At 39.7% G+C, this 12,154-nt stretch overlaps 1 protein-coding gene across 1 annotated transcript in view; it reads right to left on the minus strand.

Moving 5' to 3' along the window:
• PLCH1 (phospholipase C eta 1) overlaps positions 1–12,154 on the minus strand; it is a 179,019-nt gene that overhangs the window by 48,352 nt on the left and 118,513 nt on the right. Inside the window, exons 9-10 of the mRNA XM_067033895.1 lie at positions 9,248–9,419; positions 3,811–3,918 (exon numbers count right to left, since the gene is read on the minus strand). Coding sequence (XP_066889996.1) covers positions 3,811–3,918; positions 9,248–9,419 — 280 coding nt within the window. The remainder of the gene's footprint in view (positions 1–3,810; positions 3,919–9,247; positions 9,420–12,154) is intronic.

Raw genomic sequence — 12,154 nt, forward strand, 5'->3', positions numbered from 1 at the left:
CCTTGTCACCAGGATGCAACAGCATGCCTGGCACGTGGGTGTTTACCGAGGAACAGGACCTCACAACATCATGAGGTAACTCATCCTTTCCATGAGTGCTGACAAGTCTTAAACCAACAAGATTCACAATCGTCCTTAAAATGGCTCAAATCATAAAATGAATAACTTAGGAAAGAAGGTCAATCTAAGGTAGTAGGGAGGGAGGAAACTATTAAAGTGTTTAGTGTGAGACATGCAGAGTGAATAATGGTTTTAGGGTACTAACATAACACAAAAAGTGGTTACATGTTACTCTACTAGGGCTTGTTTAAACTTGTTGGAAGGCTTGGTGTCCACGGGATGAGCTTCATGTAGGAGACAGACAGCTTGTTATTTGTGCCTAAGAAGCTGGCTGAACCCAGATTCAGAGAGTGCAAGTAAAAAGATACTGAATAGTTCAGCAGAAGAGGCAAATAATCAGTGAGGTTGAACTATGGGGGTGGAAAGTCTGTAAGGCACACTGACATTACAGGACCCCATAAAAATGAATAATGGTGAGCTGGCCCCACTGAATCAAATCTGTTAGATTACTGTGCTGTGGTTGAAAGGAAGCTGTCCCCAGAGACTTTGAGCTGTGCGATTCTTGGGTCATTGGACACACTGGCTTTACCTATGGCTTATTACAGTATAAGCCAGATTTTCTCTACGGCTGAAGCCTCAAATTAATGAGGTAGAAGCTTAAAAGATTCAATTAATTCAAAAGAAAGCATTTCTTAAAAGAGCAAAAGCTTTTGGTGTGGTTTGAATCCCTTAGCTAGATGGTAGACTAGGAGGGGAAAGAAGGCCAGCATGAGGGTCCTGCCTCGCTCTCTGTTCTAACATCGGGGTAAAGCTGGGAGAGCCACAAATCCTGCTTCTGACCTCTGCATCTACTGTTCCCTCTACCTGGAACAACCTCCCCCAGATATGAGCATGGCTAACCTTGCCTTTCTGGTCTTTGCTCATGTGTTACCTTCTCTGTGAGACCTTTCCTGGCCATCCCATCTAAAACGTCAATAGACCCTTTAAACACACACTTTCTACACTTCTTCCCTCCCTTTTTTCCTTTAGCACTTACCACTGCCTAGTACACTACACGTTACTTATTGTCTATCCTCCCTTCTCCCACCAATGTAGAGACTCCACGAAGGCAAAGAGTTTTGTCTGTTTTGTTTATTGATATATGCCCCAATACCTACAGCATGTTGGTGCATCTCCAACAGGAGTTCCTCCATAAAAATCTTCTGAATGTGCCAATGAATCTTGCATAAGCCCCATGACAGCTAGCATTCCAGTGTTCACAAATGCTAAGCTGAAATCTTTATTTATTGCAATAATTCAGATACAACTTATAAATCTAACCACATTCTGTTAACTTAAAACTGGGTTAAGAACTTCCTCTAAGGTAATTATTGGTTTCATACAAACTATGCACAGTACATCCGCCTTTGCAGAAATATGATCAGACACTCAATTTAGATCAGACAATTTACATTCAACAATTAGATAAGGCATCTGAGCCCTCTGCTGACAACCGAACTAGAAATTGACTGATTACGGGATAACACTTTGGCTTTCTAAATACAGCACTGCCTTTTCTCAGAAGAGCTCAAAAATAGACAAAAAAAGATTTGAAAAAGATGAGTAAAAACCTTATATATTTCCACTAGAATGCTGATTTCTTTATATATTTTCTCTCCTAAAGTCTAACAAAGACACACCTGTAAAACGTTACAGGTAAGGTGCTCTCCATTTTCACTTAGGCCCAAATCAAAGAATCCAAATGAAAGATCATGGCTATCTTTATGGAATCACATTCTAAACTCTAGACCTATATAGGTTCCTAGACATCAACCAAGAGACTTTGAGAGGAACCCAGTTGGATATTTTCACAGGTGAATTTATTGGTTTGTTTCCATAAAACTATACCTAATTCTCTTTTATAATTGTAGATATTTAACTTAGAAAGTTAGAAGGCTCACTGATATCAGAAGAAATTTTATATTACTGGGTGGATTTAGAAAATAGAATAACTTGGGTTTTACTCAGAACAATAAATGACTATTGTGATAGTATCAATAGCTAAATTTCCACCACTCATTTTCACTAAAAACTACATTCCTTAAACACATAACTTAGTCAAGACTCTCTGCTCCTTGCTTCTAAATGATAGACTACTCTGAGGCCGGCAACCAAGAGTTTTGGGAAACAAGAGGCAAAGATATTGAAATTCAGAGACAAAAATCTGGCTTATAAAATAAAGCTTAAAGAAAGAATGAAATTACCTATAATAGCAAGTAATTAATTATAAAAATAGCAATTAGCTGGAAGAGCAAAAAAGAAACTAAAATATTAACTGTATTTTCACTTATGTAAATCTCGAGATTAATTTTCTGTAACCATAGCCCTATTAGTGGTATTTAATTGAGCTAATAAAAACTATTAAAAGGCAATGGATTAATACAGATGGTAATTTTTCCTTTTCACTTCAAGGATGAGTCTTCTCCACTTCATCACTTCTAAAATGCATTAAAGCCAAGAAAGAACTATCTACTGAGACTTCAGCTGTCATTAAGCTCTTGCCCTCTTTGAAAATAATACCAGCTCTCTTTAATACCTATAGGAAGCCATCACAGTTACTACTATTTCAAAGAGAGTAGACTTTTAAAAATAATGTAGTAATTGAATTCAGGGCAATAATGTAAATTAGTGGATTTTAAACAATATTTCTCTTTTTTTAGAGGGTAGAATAATTGTCCAGACATCTAGAGGAATACTAGTTTTCTGTAGAAATGAAATTGTAAACCTTACAACAAATTAACATGAGCAGGTGCTACTCTAAGATTGTCATGTTCCTGGAAATCATGTGAGTTGTAGAAGGTGAGGGAAGTCAAGAAATCCTAGTCCCCCATAGTGATGGGGGGTGGAGGAGGTCTTTAAGCCTTACATTTCTCCCAGGTTTGCATTTCCATTGGATTACCTGGCTAAATGGTGCTTTTCTACAAAGGCAACTCCTTAATCTTTTTTTTTTTTTTTTTTTTTTTCCGGTACGCGCACCTCTCATTGTTGTGGCCTCTCCCGTTGCGGAGCACAGGCTCCGGACGCACAGGCTCAGCGGCCATGGCTCACGAGCCTAGCCGCTCCGCGTTATGTGGGATTTTCCCGGACCGGGGTACGAACCCATGTCCCACGCATCGGCAGGCGGACTCAACCACTGCGCCACCAGGGAAGCCCGCAACTCCTTGATCTAGGACAGAGGTCTGAAGCACCATGCAGGTGGCAAACTATTCTATGCCATTTTATCTGAAATATGGCAAATTTAAGATTTAGCCAAGAGACCCATGTCTGGAAGAGCTTGGAAATCTTCTGGTCCAAGGTACATTCTCTTAGGGAGGGGATGAGCATTCTAGAGAAGCATACACACTTGCAGCTGGGTTCTGCGAGCCAGCCTTGACAGGCAGCATGGCGGGGCTTAAAGCCCATTTATGTCATCAGACGGTGACATTTCTAACTGCCATTTGAATTTTGACCAAGCTGTAATAGGAGGGAATTTGTCCCTGGAGAGAGGGTCAGATGGGTTAATCACTAACATTCCTTCCAACTCTAGGACACAAGAATCCTTGACTCACTCACTCAATAAACATTTGGGAGTCTTTGTGCCAGCACACAAAGTAATTTTCAATAAATACCCTTTTTACACTACAGCCACCATATCTGTGAAGATTCCAACACAGCAGCAATTTTTACCGTAGCACACAGAGGGTAAAAATTATGGCCAAGCCTGTAACTTACATAATGGAGCTTGAACTTGCACTCATCTTCAATTTCATCTGCGCTGTCTTCATCAGAAACTTCCCCTTCCTCTGCATCATCTCCAAGGTGATAAGGTAACTTCTTGCCCTAAAATGAAACAAAACACTCAATTTATAGATGAAAATTCAGCAAGATAGGGGTATAGGAATTAAGAGGAATAAAATACTATGTATAAAGTAAGCTACAAGGATATATTGTACAGCACAGGGAAATACAGCAATTATTTTATAATAACTTTAAATTGAGTCTAATCTATAAAAATATTGAATCACTATGTTATATACCTGAAACTAGTATAATATTAGTCAACTATACTTCAGTTAAAAAATAAAATAGGAAATGAAAAATGAAAATTCACAATAGCCAAAAGGTGGAAATAACCTAGTGTCTACCAACAGATGAATGGATAAACAAAATGTGGTATACACATACACTAAAATGTTACTCAGCTTTTTTTTTTTTTTTTTGGTGGTAAGCGGGCCTCTCACTGTTGTGGCCTCTCCCGTTGCGGAGCACAGGCTTCAGACGCACAGGCTCAGTGGCCATGGCTCACAGGCCCAGCCTCTCTGCGGCATGTGGGATCTCCCCAGACCGGGGCACGAACCCGTGTCCCCTGCATTGGCAGGCGGATTCTCAACCACTGAGCCACCAGGGAAGCCCAATTCAGCTTTCAAAAGTAAGGAAATTCTGACTCATGTTACAACATGGATGAACCTTGAGGACATTAGGCTAAAGGAAATAAGCCAGTCACAAAAGACAACTGTTGTATGATTCCACTTATATGAGGTACCCAGAGTAGCCAAATTCATAGAGACAGGAAGTAAAACAGTGGTATCTAGGGGCTGGAGGAAGTGGGTGGTGGGGAAGATGGGAGCTGTTTAATGAGTATGGAGTTTTGGTTTTGCAAGAAAAGAGTTCTGTACATGGCAATGAGAATGTACTCGACACAGCTGAACTGTACACTTAAAAATGGTTAAGATGGTAGGTAACTTTTATGTATGTTGTATTTTACCACAATTAAAAATAATTTTTAAAAATTGAAAAATAAAAATAGACTGTCATACTGAGTGAAGTAAGACAGAGAAAGAGAAATACTGTATGATATCAATGCGGAATCTAAAAAGAAATGATACAAATGAACTTATACAAAACAGAAACATCTCATAGACTTAGAGAACAAACTTATGGTTATGGGGATCGGAGAGCAGGGGAAGAGATAGTTAGGGAGTGTGGGATTGACGTTTACACACTAATATATTTAAAATGGATAACCAACAAGGACCTACTGTATAGCACAGAGAACTCTGCTCATATTATGTAACAACCTAAATGGGAAAATAATTTGAAAAAGAATAGATACGTGTGTATGTATAAGTGAATCACTCTGCTGTATACCTGAAACTATCACAACATTGTTAATCAACTATTCTCCAGTATAAAGTAAAAAGATTTAAAAAAAAGAAAATAAAATTTGTTATTCCCTTGTCAATCATTACTTCAGACTGACTTGAAGGCAGATCGCTTGAATTAGGGGCAAAACAAAGAGAGAAGAGACTTTCAAGAAAAGGCAGTTTTATTACTTCCAATTAAATACAATAATTAGGGATACTATATTTACAAGTAAAAATCAGACCAGGCTTCTGTTCGAGAATATATGACTTGTCATAAACAGGCATCACCCTATACCATGTCCTTAGAGCAGCTTGTTCTCCTGAGCAGGTTAAACGCGCCCTTCTCTCCTGCTGGTTGTGTCCTCTGCACTGACCAGACCTGTTTTATGGACAATGCAGTGACACTCCTGCCCAGCCAGAACGTGCCCCTCGCAACCACTCACCAACACATTTTAGGAATCGGGGCTTTTGGACAACAAGGGGGAATTCTTATAACAAAATGGTAGAAAATCCAAGTTATAGAATTATATGCACATTATGATCTCAATGATATATAAAAACTCAGGGAAAAAAATCTGGCAAGAAATACGGTCAATTATTAGGAGTACGAATCTCTGGGTAACAGCACTATGGGTGATAGTTATTTTCTCCTTTTCTACATTTCCCAATTTATATTCAGAAAAAGTAAAAGTAAATAAAAAGCAGAAGAAGGAGGCATGGCCCAGGGGCCTGATAAGGGCTTCCAGGACAGCTAACCATCTGTATCAGTAAAAGCATCTTACTTGGAAGCAGAAAGGAATATTAACAGGAAATTGAATCCCTCCCAGAATCTTGGGGAGCAGAGGGGGCAGAACCAGACTCTGTGGCTAAGGGACCAAGGTCACTGTGATAGACAGCCTCTAGAATACCCCCAATGGTTCCTACCTCTTGGTATTCATGTACTTCTATAATCCCTTCACCTTGAGTGTGGTCTGGACCTAGTGACCCCGTTGAATGAATGGAATACAGCAAAAGCATAAAGATGGGGGAAATTCTTTAAATGTGGAAGGATGTTCATATGCTTGGCGGCCAAAAATAGTGATAAATTTCTAAATATCATCCCAGACTACTACCCAGGCTGATCTCTAAACTAGAGCTCCAGTGACTTCTGTTATATATTCCTGCTCTTCACACCATGACTGGCCCACCTTCAGCACTCTGGATCTTCCCCTCATCCACTTCTCCTCCCTCCACAGGGCCACCAGCACAGTCAGATTTTCAGAGAACTCTCCCTCCCAGTTTCCTGTATCTTCCCTGATACCCAAAGCTCTTGACCTAAAGGGCTTGGCAAAGAGATAGATTTAAAGCTGGTTAAATCATTTATGTAATGAAAATAAAATCTACATTAAGAATCCAAACTCTTAGAATCTGAATACTTAAATATTTTCTTCAACTTACAAAAGGATGGTTATAGGTTTAAAAAGGTGGTATTTAATTTGCCTTCATACCCCTATGTAATATATTTCTTATTTGTATGTGCTATCTGCAAAGTGAAAACTATATTCTTTTCCACAGGAATATATATAGCTATAGATATACAAATATGGCACTAAGCTTCAAATCCCCTTTACTTAAATGTGGCAGTAGGTGGGGAAGCAAGGAGAGAAAGTTGCCATCTAGAGTATTCACAAGGCGCCCTCATTTTCAGTCCTTTCAAAATCCCATTAAAAGACACCAGGGCCATATCTTCTGCCAGTTTTTTCCACATTCCTGGTCTTTGAAAGATACCTTATACAGGCAGATAGGAAGAAAAGCAACACCACAGAACATTGTTTCTTAACGCCTCTTATGAACAGTGTTACGCCTGAGGAAAATTATAGAATAAACTTAGGTAGAATTTTATGAACTTAATAGTGGTCCAGTGTAAACAAAGAATGACCTAGGAGTCCCCTTCTGATCTACATACTATTTCATGCAGGAGTCATACTCAAGAATTAGATTAATTCCTCCATGGTACATGGAAATATTTCTAGAGACTGGAACCATAGCCATCTCTTAGCTTTTAGCTGCATGGCCCCAGGACAGCAGTAACTGCTCTATGACACATCTCTAATGCTTGGACCAGATAAGTTTTCTTTCAGTAATGAATCTATGGAAAATAACTAAGTTTGTTACTATTTTTGTTCAAAAGCAAATTTTTGTTTAATTTTTAGGAGATACATACACAAACAGCTGGCCCTCTGTACCCAAGGGTTGGTTGAATTCGCAGATGTGAAGAGCCAACTGTACTAGGCCATTTCATATGAGGGGCTTGAGCATTGTGGATTTGGAACCAATCCTGTGGGTACTGAGGGACTAGTATATATATATATATGTGTGTGTGTGTGTGTGTGTGTGTGTGTGTGTGTGTGTGTGTGTGTGTACACACAAGGTTGGAAAGTTTGTGTGTTACAGTTATAATAATAAACAACTTGCCCATCTCCAAAGTGGTAAGTAGCCATTCAAATGCCGCCTTTTGGATCACAGATTGCTCTGATGCTAAAGGAACTTAGGAAAATCAGTTCCCTTTTAGTTGCTTCAAATGGGAGTGTGTTGGTCCAGAGATCTAAGAAATCTCCTTAAAGTTTGGAGAAGGTTACTACTAGCAGATGGACTGCAGCTGCTTTGAAATACCCACAGCCCACATGGCTGCCACTCCTGTCAACGAGTGCCTCAGGTCTTCTGGCTTCAATTCATCCTGGTGCCCGTTAGCCCTAGGACATTTTATGCCCAATGATCCAAAGCCCAGTTATGCACAAGGGATCAATGAGTTCACATCAAATATTCCTTAAGTTCCACTGTCCAAATGAGAAGTATTTCAATCAGATGGACTCATTCTGCATTTAACCTTCTGACGCCTGGCTAATGACCATTTGGAAACATGGAAACATTTACAAGGCTATAAAGCTGACACTGAGCTTTCTAACCTAGCAATCAGTTTTCACCACGAGAGACTGCGTTAGCAAGACTTCAGGAAAATTGACCTTAACGTTATTTCTCGCATTATATAACTGGAGCTTTTATTCGAAATGCTTTCTCACATACAAATGCCCAATGACACCCCGTTGATGGATTCAGCCTATAATTCTCATTTAACTGATAGAAAAACAGGTTTTGACCCATTCTAAAGATGAATACTTTACATCTTTCCCATTTGCTGTCCTCTCTTAAAGCCCCAGTTAAAGTCTTGCTATGAAATTACACTATCTGACTTGCCTGTGCCTCCTCTGTGATATCTGGTTTTTGTACACACCCTTTTTAAGTAAAATATAACCCCATTTGATCATTAATACTCTACTGCTTTTCCTTAGGTTTTTAGTCTCACAACAATACGACTATCCAAGATGCTTTTAGTCCAAACACACAAAATTAACTGGAATTAAATAAAATCACATCAGCAATCTGAGAACACAAGGAGCTGTCTTTCTGGCTATTCCTTGCATTAATAATATTCATTTCAGGTAGTAAGTTTTCTCCCTCAGAAGATCTGAGATGCCATTCTATTCACCTACTGCTCCTCTGCATACACACGAATCCTATGGGGCACTGTGTCTGAACGTGTGCTCCACTTTGAAGCGAGCTCTTCTCACTTACATAACCAAGGCTAACCAACCATGAAGACTTTTTTTGACAGACAGTTATTGGAGCTTGAAATGGCAGAGAAGAATCTGAAAGAAATGCTTTTGGATACGGACACATGTAATCCAGGCCTCCCGTACACAGACCCCTCTCCAGCGTCGACTACTACAGACTAAAATATTCACTATTTGGTTTACAGTACTGAGGTTCTCACTTCATAAAAACAAATCCCAGAATACGTGGTCAGTCAGTAACAAGCTTTTTCTGAAGGTATGACTATAAATAAGTTGGAACAAGGTGCATGCACAAATCTAGACAACCCTTCAGATACTGACTATTATTCTCTTGATAAACCAGTTTTCAGTTCTTAAGGGAGGGAGGGCTTAGCATGTCATTAGTGCCTTTTATTGCATTCCTGAGGTAATTACCTTCACTAGGATTTTGCCTTTCAAACTTTGAGGGCTTGGAAGCTGCTTGGTCTCTCCTGTGTCTACAGATGACAGGTCGAGTTTGTCTCGGAATATTCCTTTCAGGTACTGAGCAATTTTCCTTTGCTGCTGGACACTGCAGTGATTCTCAATAGACAGTATGACCGGGAACCTGAGAGAACAGCAGCACATTGTAAAGGTGTTGAGTACAGCAACTCATAGGGACTTTTGAAAATTATTCTGTATTCATTATGTTCTTACAAGCCTAGTGACAGTATTTGTGAGAGAGGTGATAATCAAAATGCTTCTAAAATGAAAAAGATGAGAGATGCATTAAAAAAAATAACAAACTCCTCTGGCCAAATATATTTTACCAGGCATAAGGGGTGAACAAAATACCAATCTATATGAGATGACTTAGTCTAATATTTTGTAGCTCTCTCTCTCCCTCACACACACTTGCACACACACAGTACATATATTTTGTCCCTTTTACAAGAAAAAATAAAAGAGAAAATTTTGAGAGATAAGAAACCTAAAGAAAGAAAACTCATAAGGTAATTTTGTCTTAGTTATTCAAAAGTCTAGAAACATCTAGGAGACCACTATCATTAAATGAAGATATTTACTCTAAAAATATATATTCAACACACAGCTTGAAAATTACTATTGAGGATAAAATAACACAATGGAATTTTGTGTTTTATAGCATCCTATGTCAGGCATTTCAAAATCATTTGTATAGAATTATATACTAGTCTTTACTTTCAGAAAGGAAAAAAAAAAAGTCAATCATTCACTCTCCTCCAACACTCAGGGCTCTGTGCAGAGAATGTGAGACCCCAATGGAGCGATTAGTATCTACAGCCTTAGGAACCAGCAACGATTCCACGACCTTACTCCTCTTCTGACTTTGTTTTTTCCTGAGAAAAACAAATTCAGGCTTATTTTCATTTTTTTTTTCTAGTTTCCATCACATATCTTCTGAAGTACTAGGCAATATATTTTTTTCCGGAATAGACACACCAATATTTAACTTGCCTAATATGTCTATATGGAGAAAAGAATTTATTTATGCACTTGTATGAGAAGCACAAACTCCACAATACAGGCTGTGACCTCCTGAAATTACATTCTATCCTCATTAGTAAACCTGATGCCAGAGGTAATACGAGAGATGAACCTTTGTGAATGAGGTCAGTTTGGTTACTAGACTATAATCTGTTTGCTCCTGTGTCCTCACATGGGTTTTACCCCAGAGTGTTAGAAAGAACGAAAAACAGCAGACTAGCAATCCTGAGTTGTCTGCGCAGTCACATCAGGGAGTTCTAGCAATGGAGTTTTAAATTATCAATCTGTTTATAAAAAGGCTATCAGTGTCTAATGATGCTTGATGTATGAAGCAGTGCTTCTCGACAGGGGCTGGGGCGACTGTGTGGCACCCCTTCCAAAGGGACATCTGTCAATGTCTGAAGACAGTTTTGGTGGTCACAATGTTGGGGATGGGGGTTGCTTCTGGTGTTTAGTGAGTAGAAGTGACGAATTTGCTCACCATTCTGCAATGCACAAGACAGTTCCCCATAACAAAGAATTATCTCATCCAAAATGTCAATAGTGCCAAGGTTGAGAAACCCTGGTGTGAAGATGCAACTAAGGACTTCCCTGGTGGTGCGGTGGTTAAGACGCTGCCCTTCCACTCAGGGGTCATGGGTTCGATCCCTGGTCAGGGAAGTTCCACGTGCGGTGTGTTGAGGCCAAAAAAAAAAACCACACATGAAACAAAACATTTTCAGTTTGGGACTTTCCTGGCAGTCCAGTGGTTAAGACCACTGTAGGGGCGTGCGAGTTCAATCCCTGGTTGGGGAACTAAGATACCACATGCTGGGCGGCATGGCCAGAAAAAAAAAAAAAAAGATGCAACTAGAACTTAAAGCTGCGCTTTTAAAATGTGCTAAACAAGCTTATTAACTGTTTTAATTTGACGTGCTTTTCTCCTAAGGATCCCCAGACTTTAAGTAAGCATAGTCAAGTCACCAGAGGGTCCTCCAAAGTACATAGACAGCAGGCCTTCTCAATGCCCTACTTCACGTGTTGGAAAATAACGGCAAATCACTTCATCAACTTGCGTAAGATTAGTAGCAATCAGGGTAAAAAGATCCATCAGAATTTAGTACTCGGATTCTTCCATGTGGAAGACACCACAAACCAAACCTGCTATGCAGCAAGTGTCTCTTATCAGAACAGCATTTTATTTTATTTTATTTTATTTTTTTTTTTTTGCGGGCCTCTCACTGTTGTGGCCTCTCCCATTGCGGAGCACAGGCTCCGGACGCGCAGGCTCAGCGGCCATGGCTCACGGGCCCAGCCGCTCAGCGGCATGTGGGATCTTCCCGGACCGGGGCACGAACCCGTGTCCCCTGCATCGGCAGGTGGATTCTCAACCACTGCGCCACCAGGGAAGCCCAGAACAGCATTTTAACTTCATATTTAATTAATGAGAAGATGAAATGTTAGAAAATTTAAAGGCTATTAATGTCTATAAAATTAATTTCATGCGATTGTAATTTTAATTTGCCTCTTTTAATGCAAAAATCATTTCTTGAATGTCTGGTATATTGCAGGCACTGGCTAGGCAATAAAGAATGAATAAGGGGGAGTTCCCTGGTGGCCTCATGGTTAGGATCCTGGGCTTTCACTGCTGGGGCCCGGGTTCAGTACCTGGCTGGGGAACTGAGATCCTGTAAGACGCACATAGCAGCCAAAAAAAGGGGCGGGGGAGTAAAGTTTTATTTTTAATTTCTTTTAAAAATGAATGAATAAGACATAGCCACATATTTTCAAGGAGTTCATGGTCCTAACTACTTAAAAGGAGGCAAGTCACCAACAATTGCAAGAAGGTGCTGTATG

The sequence above is a fragment of the Kogia breviceps genome, chromosome 5 (genome assembly GCF_026419965.1).
Source record: "Kogia breviceps isolate mKogBre1 chromosome 5, mKogBre1 haplotype 1, whole genome shotgun sequence".
Classification (NCBI taxonomy): domain Eukaryota; kingdom Metazoa; phylum Chordata; class Mammalia; order Artiodactyla; family Physeteridae; genus Kogia; species Kogia breviceps.